Genomic DNA, 10,740 nt, shown 5'->3' on the forward strand with positions numbered 1-10,740 from the left:
GTTCCCTTGCTGTCAGGCCGAGGGCCAGGTGCGCCAGGGACTAGGGGCTAACCGGAGTGTTCCCCGTCGGTCACTCGGAAGACGGGTGGAACCAGTAGCTGGACAGTCACTTCCCACACCGTTCCTTGAGAGACCCTTGGGCGGGCGCGGGGCCCAAGTTCCGGCCCCCAGGCTCAGGGCGCATCCGCTGGGCGAGCGAAGCGCAGTGTGTAGTTGGCGCCAGAATTGTTGTCCCAGTACTCGCCCTGCGCGCAGCAGTAGCGGACCGCGAAGTGCACAGCTGGGCCCAGCGTGTCCGCGTCCTTATGCTCCTGGTCTTCGGACGTAAGGCCCGGCGGCAGGCACAGAGTGAAGTGGAAGCGCTCGGTGCCCGGCTCCTCGCAATCCCCGGGCCCGGGTTCCACCCTGGCTACCCCCGACGACACCCCTGGCGGCTGCAGTTCCTCCGGCTCGGGCTGTAGTTCAGCAGGCACGTCCAGGAAGGAGCGCCAATCGGTGAAGGTGTAGCGCACTGTCACGGCCTTCGGCCCAGCACCACTGAGGACCCGGCCCGAGCCAGTCACTTCTGCGCCCCAGGGCGCCGAACAGTCCACGCGCTCAAGGCACACCCGCTGCTGCCGTAGGCGCTCTACCATGGCTCTGGGGTTCGGAAGCTGGAAGAGCGGCCGGAGCTGGGGTGGAGTGGGCGCCGTGGGAGGCGCGGCTCCCTTCACTGCCGCCACAGCCGCCGCAGTCGTCGCCGTGGCCAGCAGACCCCCGAGCTGCTCCAGATCCTCGGCGCTCATGGGGAAACTCCGGAGGCGGGATAGAGCTGCAGGCGGCACCTGTGGCTCTTCAGCTTCGCTGAAATGCTTCACGCTGGCCAGGCTCAGCCCCAGCGCGTCAGCGAACTGCACCCGCTTTTTGCACTTGGTGCAGCAGTCGCCGGGGCTAGGCGGTACGGCCCGGGCCGGCTCGCTTCCCTCGGCGCCCAGCCCCTCGGCCTGCGCCGGCGGCTCCGATGACTTCGCCGCCTGCAAGATTGGGTCGGCCGGCAGCGAGAAAGAGCGGGCGCGGCGGGCGCGGCGGCATTCCAGCATCTCCTGGTGCTGGAAGGTTGTCTCTTCATCTGCGGACAGGGCGCTGGCCCCAGGATGAGCGTCGGGGTCCGCAGCCTCAGAGAGGCCACTACTATTCTCGCCATTTTCCAGGCAGAGGCCATCCGGGTCCGGCAGCTCTTCGGCCGGCGGGGCCTCTCGGAAAGGCGCAGGGCCTGGCGCCTCCAAACTTTGGAGCTGCGCCCCTGAGGCCTCCATGACGCCGTCGCGCCCTGGAACTTGTTTGAGTCGCGTTCTCCAGCTCAGGACTCCCCTGGGGATTCATCGCATCGTGCCGCCCGAAGGAGCGCGAGGGTCTTGGGCTGGTAGGCCATGAGCCCTGAGTCCGCCCGGGAAGGCTGGACAGGAGAGTGAAGGTCCCCTTGGGAAGCTCCGGGTTTTAGCTGCTGCTGCTTTGGGCGAAATGGGAGGTGGATGCGGGACCCGGGGTCCACTGCAGGGCGAGGTTGCCACGGGATTGAACCAGCCCTGGCCAGCGAGGGGCCTTGCCGGGGGTGCGGGCGGTGCTCAGGCGGTGTGCCAGGTGCAGGAACCCCTGGAAGCGAGTCAAGCGCCAGGGCCAAGAGGCAAGTAAACGACTTTGCTCCAGTGTCTGGATAACAAGTGGTAGACGCTCCCTGAAAGTCGGGTCTCCCCTTCGACCTCACTGTCCAGCAAGTCTTCCGTCGGGCCCGCCCTACCCAACGCCTCGGAAAGAACGCACAGTTCACTTTCTTAGACACCGGCGCGGACAGAACCCTCCTAGAGAGCGTCTCTCGGGCTGCTGATGAAGTTGGTCCCCCGGATCCTAATGGGTCTGTCCTCCGAAAGGTCGCAGAACGGTCTCCTCCAGCTGACCCTGGGGCAAACGTACAATAGACACTCACGGCCAACTTGGCTCCCGGCAACCCAGCCCGCGCAGAGAGACCAAGGAACTTCTTGCCTGCTCCAAACTTCAGGGCGCCGCCGGGTTCCAATCCTACTCAGAAACCCGACTCGGCCTGGGATGCTCGGCTCTCGGCGGTTCTTAAAACCTGGCGGCCGGAGCAGCCAACCCCACTAGCCAAGTGGTGGAGCTGGGTGGGCTTAGGCCCAGGCGGGGCGGGGCAGGACGAGCTAAAGGAGGCGGAGGGCAAGGCGGTAGCGGCTAAGAACTCAGAGCTGCAGGGGACATTCGCGCTGGGCCCAGGAGCACGTATAGCCTTCCCTCCCCTTCTCCCGCCCCGCCTCACTCGCGCCCAGCACTCGGGGCGGGCGCGGAGGGGAGGAGCTGCTGCGGGGCTGGCACGCACTCCTCTAACACCCACGCTGGCGCCCATCTCCTCCTCACAGCTCCCGGACCCCCGCCGCACAGCTCCAACGAACCCTGGTCGCCCGCCCAGGCCTTCATAAAGGCCCAAAAGCCCAAACCACGGAACTGAGGACCCCGGGGTGGGGTGGGGGGAGTGAGGGAGGGACTGGTAGGTCACGCTACCTGGGAATAGGGGGAAGTCCAGAAAGGATTATTTAAAAAGTCAACTGCACTTTGTTATATGCAGTGGGTCTCAAATTTTTCGCGCCAATCATAATCCCCTGGAGGGCTTGTGGAAACAGAAGGCTGGGCTCCAGCCCCAGAGCTTCAGTAGATCTGCGGTAGCATTTAGATCTTCAGTAGCATTTCTAACAAGGCTATGCTGAAGTTGTGGTCTGAGAATCACAATTTGAGAGCTATTCATGGAGCTCTGGTAGCTTAGTGCCTAAGGCACTTGACTGCTAACTAGAAGGCTGGCCGTTCAAACCCACCAGCCACTCCTCAGAAGGAAGGTTGGGCAATCTACTTCTGTAGTGATACCCCCTCCGGGGATCGCTATGAGTCAGTGGGACTGGAGGGCACATAACAACAACAATGGAGCTTCGGTTGCGTAGTGACCAAGGCATTTGACTGCTAACCAGAAGGCTGGCTGTTCAAACCAACCAGCCACTCCTCGGAAGGAAGATTGGGAAATCTACTTTCTAGTGATACCGCCTCGGAAACCCACGGAGGGGTCACTATGCGTGGAATCAACTCGCAGGCAGTGAGTGTGGTATTTTTGGTTTGAATGAACATGTAGGGAGCCCTGGTGGTGCAGTGCTTAATGGAATCAGCTAACCAAAAGGTCCGTGGTACCAAACCACCAGCCGCTCTGCAGCAGAAAGACCAGGCAGTCTACTTCTGTAAAGGTCTGCAGCTTTGGAAACCCTATGGGGCAATTCTGTTCTGTCATATTGGATCACTATAAGCTGGAATCCACTTGAAGGCAATGGGTTTGGTTTTTTTGGTTTTGGAATGAAATGAAAGAGTCCTAGTGGCACAATGGTTAAGAGCTAGGCTGCTAACCAATACTAACCTAAGGGGCCTTTGGAACCCACCAGCTGCTCTGTGGGAGAAAAGACCAAGTGATCTGCTCTGGTGAAGATTACAGCCCAGAAAACCTTGAGGGAGAGGTTCTGCTCTGTCACATAGGGTTGCTATGAGTGGGAATCAACTGGAGGGCACTCAATAATGAAACTTTGGAGCCCCTGGGTGATGCAAATGGTTGACCTGCTCAGCTGCTAACTGAAAGATTAGAGGTGAGGTGCCTAGGGTGCAAGATTTCAGGAGACTCCAGGCCTGCCCAATTCTCTTTTTGGCAGGAACCTTGGTGGAAATGTTAGAGGAATCCTTGGGGCCTTGGGGTGGGGGAGAGCAGGCTGGGTGGTGGGAGCTGACCCCAGAGTTTCTTTAAAGGTCCTTGGCCGTATGAGATGGTAGATGTGATCTGTGAAGCCACACCCCCTCCCACTCTTCATCCACCACCTAATAGTGAGGAAAAGAATGCTGGGTACAAAGTGGGCCTGCCAGAGGGGTGGGGTGTCTGCCTTTTCAGCCCACTTAGCTGTTACCTACACCCCACAGGCTGTGCTTTTGTGATGCGATTTCTCCTTGAGGCTATGGTTCATCATTATTGATTTTACCATCCAGTATACAGGTGTATACTGGCCTGTGTTGCCCCTTCCTCAACCTTGTGCCCTCCATGAGTGTGTTTCTCTTGGCCCAGTCCAGCCTTCCACATGTTGCCTCAAGGTGAGAAACACTTTTTATGGGATGAGGTTTCAACCCCACACATTAAGCACTATGTTGTTGTTGTTAGGTGTCCTGGAGTCAGAGTGACCCTATGTACAACAGAAGGAAACATTGTGTGGTACTGTGACATCCTCACAATCATTGCCCTGCTTGAGATCATTGTTGCAGACACTGTCAATCCATCTCATTAAGGGCTGTTCAGGTTACTTAGTGCCACTCTGACAAAAATATACCACAAATGGGATGGCTTGAACAAACAGGAGTTTATTCTCTCATAATATGGAGGCTTTAAGTCCAAGTTCAAAATGCCAGGCTCTAGGGGCTGAATGAAAGCCCACTGGAGCTAGAGACATTTCTTCACTCAGACAGCTGCTGGCTGCTGAGGCTGAGAAGCCCCAAGGTTGACAAGTAAAAAGGCACAGTCTTGATGGTACCAAACCACATGGCAGGCCATTAACCTAAGTCCATTTTAAGTCCCAAGGTCAGCAGGACATGGTAGGCTGCTGAGCAACGACATGGCTACATGCAGGGTCCAAGTGTGCCATAGGCTAGAGACCATTCTCAAAGCTTCTCCTTAAATACAGGAAGCAGACCATATCCCAAAGACAGCTGGTTGAGGTAGACCCCACCATGGAGTTGACTGCCAGTCTCATCATGAGGAATAACTACCACCCAGCCACTCAACCAGGCCTAGTCAAGTTGACACACAAACATAACCATCACAAGGGCCTTCCCTTTTTTTGCTGATCCTCTACTTTACCAAGCATGATTTCTTTCCCCAGGGTTTGGTCCCTTTCAACAACATGACCAAAGTATGGCAGACAAAGCCTGGTCATTCCTGCTTCTGAGGAGCATTCTGACTACACTTCCTCCAGGACATTTGTTTGTTCTTCTGGCACTCCATGGTATTTTCCATATTCTTTGCCAACACACACTTCAAAGGCATCAATTCTTTAATCTTCTTTATTCGTTCTCTAGCTATCACATGCATATGAAGTGATTGAAGATACCATGGCTTGGGGGCACTTTAGTTTTCAAAGTGACATCTTTGCTCTCTAACACTTTAACGAGGTCTTTTTGCAGCAGATTTGCCCTATACAATACATCATTTGATTTCTTGACTGATGCTTCCATGGGTGTTGATTGTGGATCCAAGTAAAATGAAATCCCTAACAGCTTCAATCTTTTCTCCATTTATTATGGTGCTGCTTATTGGTCCAGTTGTGAAGTTTTTGTTTTCTGTAATTTGAGGTATATCCATAATAAAGGCAGTAGTCTTGATCTTCATCAGTAAGTGTGTCAAGTCTTCTTCACTTTCAGCAAGTAAGGTTGTGTCATCTGCAAATTGCAGGTTGCTAACGAGTCTTCCTCCAATCCTAATCCCACGTTCTTCTTCATGTAGTCCAGCTTCTTGGATTATTTGCTCAGCATACAGCTTGAATAAATATGGTGAAAGATATAACCCTGATGCACACCTTTCCTGATTTTAAACCAGGCAATATCTCCTTGTTCTGTTTGAATGACTGTATCTTGGTCTATAGACAGGTTCCTCATGAGCACAATTAAGTGTTCAGGAATTCCCATTCTTCACAATGTTATCCATAATTTGTTATGATCCACACATTGAAAGTCTCTCCACAGTCAATAAACACAGGTAAACATCTGTTCTGGTTACCTAGTGCTGCTCTGACAAGAATATACCACAAATGGGATGGCCTTAACAAACAGGAGTTTATTCTCTTACAGTTTGGGAGGCTAGAAGTCCAAGTTCAAAGTGCTAGGCTCTAGGGGCTGGGTGAAAGCCCCTCAACCTTGGGGTTCTTCTCTGCCTCCTACTCCTGGCCCACTGGTGCTAGAGGCTTTTCTTCTTTCAGACAGCTGCTGGCTGCTGAGACTGACCAATCCAAGGCTGACAAGTAAGAAGGCAGTCCCATTGTTACCAAACCACATGGCAGGCCATCAATTTAAATCCATTGAAAGTCCCAAGTTCAGAATAGCATGGCAGGCTGCTGAGCAATGACACAGCTACATGCAGGGTTCAAGCATGCCATAAGGTAGGGACCATTCCCCAAGGCTTCTCCTTATATTCAGGAAGCAGACCACATCCCTAGGGAAGCTATTCAGTTGCTCACAGTAATTCCACCATGTAGTTGATTACCAGTCTCATCATGGGGAATACTACATCCAGCTGCCCAGCCACTCAACCAGACCCAGCCATGCTGACATACAAACTCAACTACCACATCTTTCTGGTATTTCAGCCAAGATTCATCAGCAATGATATTCCTCATTCAACATCTTCTTATGAGTCCAGTTTGAATTTCTGGCAGTTCTGTATCAATATACTGCTGCAACTGTTTCTGAATTGTCTTCAGCAAAATTTTACTTTCATGTGATTAATGGTATGGTTCAATAATTTCTGCATTCTGTTGGATCACTTTTCTTTGGAATAGACTCAAATGTGGATCTCTTCCAGGTGGTTTGCCAGGTAGCTGCCTTACAAATTTCTTGGCATGAAATATAAGGGCCTCCAGTGCAGCAATGTTTGTTGAAACATCTCAATGGGTATTCCGTCGATTCCTGGAGCCTCATTTTGTGCCAGTTCCTTCAGTGTAGCTTGGACTTCTTCCTTCAATACATTGTCTTATTATAAGCTACCTCCTGAAATTATTGAATGTGGTTCACCAATTTTTTATTGGTACAGTGACTTCCATCTTCTTTTAATGCTTCCTGCATTCAATATTTTGCCCTTAGAATCCCTCAATATCGCAACTCAAGGCTTCAATTTTTTTCTTTAGTGTTTTCAGCTTGAGAATGCCAAGTGTGTTCTTCCCCCTTTGATTTTCAAACTCCAGGTCTTTCCATATGTCATTATAATACTTTACTTTGTCCTCTTGAGCTGCCCTTTGAAATAGTCTGTTCAACTCTTTTACTTCATCATTTTTTCCATTCACTTTAGCTACTTTCCATTCAAGAGTACGTTTCAGAGTTTCTTCTGGCATCCATTTTGGTCTTTTCTTTCTTTCCTGTCTTTCTAATGACCATTTGCTTTCTTCATGTATGATATCCTTGATGTCATACCACAACTTGTCTGGTCTTCGGTCACTGGTGTTTAGTACATCAAATCTGTTCTTAAGATGGTCTCTGTTCTGGTTACCTAGTGCCACTCTGACAAGAATATACCACAATGGGATGGCTTAAACAAACAGGAGTTTATTCTCTAACAGTTTGGGAGGCTAGAAGTCCGAGTTCAAAGTGCCAGGCTCTAGGAGCTGTGTGAAAGCCCCTTGACCTTGGGCTTCAGCTCTGCCTCTTTCTCCCAGCCCACTGAAGCTAGAGGCATCTCTTCACTTAGGCAGCTACTGGCTGCTAAGGGTAATAAGCCCAAGGTCGACAAATAAAATGGCACAGTCCCAGTGTTACCCAACCACATAGCAGGCCATTAATTCAAGTCCATTGAAAGTCCCAAGGTCAGCAGAGCATGGCAGCCTGCTAAACAATGACACAGCTACATGCAGGGTTCAAGTGTGCCATAAGCTAGAGACCATTCCCAAAGCTGCTGCTTACATATGGGAAGCAGACCACATCCCTAAAGCAGCTACTCAGCTGCTTCAATACATTCCACCATGGAGTTAATTATCAATCCTACCATGGGGAATAACTACATCCAACTGCTCAGCCACTCAACCAGGCCTAGCCAAGTTGACAAAGAAACTTAACCACCACAGTCTCTAAATTCAGATAGAATATACTCAAGTTCATATTTGGGCTCTTGTCTACTTGTTTTAGTTTTCTTCAGCTTCAACTTAAACTTGCATGTAAGCAATTGGAGGTCAGATCTATAATTGTCCTGGGCCTTGTTCTGACTGATGATATTGAACTTTTCCATCTTTTCTTTCCACAGATGTAGTTGATTTGATTCCTCTGTATTCCATCTGGTGAGGGCCACATATATAGTCACCTTTTATGTTGTTTTCAAAAGGTGATAACCTAATGTACAAAATAGCCTCAGAAAGAGTTCTCATACCCAAAGGCACAAAACTAAAAGATGCCAAGAATACAGCCTGAGATATTCCAAGGAGGTCAGACTTCAGAGAAAAACAGAATCCACCTTGTGTTGATTCTTTCCAGAGCTAAAAGATAAGGCTCATAGTCATAAGTTAGGGGCTTTTCTTTCTCCTTCTCATAGGTTAAGGAGCTCCTTCCTTAGGAATGGAATATGTAGACATGATCATAAGCTTTAGCTCAACCTATATTAACCTTGTATTTGCCCACTGGAGAGGGCAGACTTTTAGAATTTTCTGAAATTCTGTCCGTTCCTGGCTTGTGTGTAAGTGATTAAACTCTTTCTTTTTTCTCTCTTCTCTCAGTGTGACTGAATTGGCTCCAGATCCAAGCCTGTATTTTGGGGTAGCAAAAATATTTGCAATGAGTAAGTCACTGGTCATGCAAAATTCTCTCATGCAACCTACAGCATCATTTTTATCACCAAGGCCATATTTTCCAACTCTCAGTCCTTCTTTGTTTCCACCTTTCACATTCCAATTACCAGTAATTATCAATGCATCTTAATTGCTTATTTGACAAATTGCAGACTGCAAAAGTTGGTAAAAATATTCAGTATCTTCCTTCATCTTTGGCTTTAGTGGTTGGTATGCAAATTTGAATAAAAATTGTATTAACTGGTCTTCCTTATAGGTATATGGATATTATCCTGCCACTGACAGCATTGTACTTCAGGATAAATCTTGAAACTTTTTTTTTGACAATGAATACAATGCCATTTCTTTTTCATTTTTCATTCCTGGCATAATATACCATATGATTGTCTGATTCAAAATGGCCAGTATGAGTCAATTTCAGCTCATTAATGCCTAAGATACCGATCTCCCTAACCCCTACTCCCACCTTTTTTTTTTTTTTTTAAATTGTGCTTTGGGTACAAATTTACAAAGAAAATTTGTTTTATATTCTACATTTATGCACATTTGATTTCTCACCCTGATTGCCATCCCTATCGTAAAAAACTCTCCTCCCCTCCCCTCCCTGTGACTACCGCCTCCTTGTGCCCTTCTTAATTATGCCTTCCTGTCTGTCCAGCTTTCTCTGGTGTCTCATGCCTGATTGATCTAAGGGGTGCATCTTCCTAGAGTAGATGGGTGCATCACCTTGGGGTAAGTGTTCTGCATGTAGCTCTTTCTACTGTTGGGCTGAGAGCCAATCCATGGAAGTGAATCCATTTCTAGGCTAGAAGGGTAACCTGGGCCCATAGTCTTGGGGGTTCTACCAGTCTCTATTAGACAAGTACTTCTGGTCATTTTTGTGTTCTTGAATTTTGTTCCACATTTTTCCTCCCACTCTATTCGGGATCTCCAGTTTTGATCCCTTTCTGAGTGGTTGGCATTGGTAGCCAGGCACCATCTAGTTTTTCTGGTCTTGGGGTCATGAAGGCTGAGGTACTCATGGTCCATGTTATCCTTGGACTAATTGTTTCCAGATGCCTTTGATTTTCTTCACTTTTCATTGCTTCAGATGAGAGTAGACCAATAGTTGCATCTTGGGATAGCGATCGTTATGTGTTCTATTTCATCCTTGACAACTTCCAATTTTTCTAGAGTTATACTGCAAGAATTCCATGTTCCAATTATTAATGGATGTTTACAGGTGTTTCTTCTTATTTTGAGCCATACCACATCAGCAAATGAAGCAAAAAGCTTTACTCCATCCACATATCATTAAGGTCATCTCTACTTTGAGGAGGAGCTCTGGTGGCATAGTGCCTAAAGCATTTGACTACTAACCAGAAGGCTGGAGGTTCAAAGCCACCAGCCACTCCTTGGAAGGAAGACTAGGCAATCTACTTTTGTAGTGATATCGCCCAAGGAGGGGTCGCTATGAGTCGGATCCAACTTGATGGCAGTGAGTTTTTTTTTTCTACTTTGAGGAGACAGCTTTTCCCCAGTTGTGTTTTGAGTGCCTTCCAATGTGAGGGGCTCATCTTCTTGCACTATATCAGACAATGTTTACCTGCTATTCATAAGGTTTTCAATAGCCAACTTTTTCAGAAATGGACTGGCTATGTCTTTCTTCCCAGTCTGCCCTAGCATGGAAGCTCTGATAAAACCTGTCCACCAAGGGTGATTCTGCTGGTACTTGAAATACCTGTAACATACCTTCCAGCCTCATGGCAAAATGCAAGCCACCACAGTGCAAAAAACTGACAGATAACTGTTGGGCACACATAAATACATACAAAGAAATACCCTCTGTCAAATCTCGATACATTTATGAGTGTATTCTCCTTTATATGTATGTATAGGTGTAGTCTCCTTTTTTGTAGGCCCTGGGACCAGCAGAAAGGGAGTGTTTGTGTGCATGGAGCTTCCCTGGGAGCAGGCTGCAGTAAACTAGACCCAGGACCAGCAAAAGGTGGGTGTTTGTGCCCTGGGGGTAGCCCGGGTAGGCGAGCTGGATGAGGGAGACCAGAAAATGATCAGAGCAATTTGGAACAACTAAGGGAGACAAACTTGTCTGTCAGTTTGCCATACTGTGGTGGCTTGAGTGTTGCCGTGAGGCTGGAGG

At 49.0% G+C, this 10,740-nt stretch overlaps 1 protein-coding gene across 1 annotated transcript; it reads right to left on the reverse strand.

Annotated features, from left to right (window-relative positions):
* Window positions 1-173: 173 nt before the first annotated feature.
* PPP1R3G (protein phosphatase 1 regulatory subunit 3G) lies at window positions 174-1,295 on the reverse strand. The gene has a single exon (XM_007935383.1). It carries the CDS (start codon window positions 1,293-1,295, stop codon window positions 174-176), a length of 1,122 nt encoding a protein of 373 aa, XP_007933574.1.
* Window positions 1,296-10,740: the final 9,445 nt, after the last annotated feature.

The sequence above is a fragment of the Orycteropus afer genome, unplaced genomic scaffold (assembly GCF_000298275.1).
Source record: "Orycteropus afer afer isolate SDZICR_OR568_19922 unplaced genomic scaffold, OryAfe1.0 scaffold00027, whole genome shotgun sequence".
NCBI lineage: Eukaryota > Metazoa > Chordata > Mammalia > Tubulidentata > Orycteropodidae > Orycteropus > Orycteropus afer.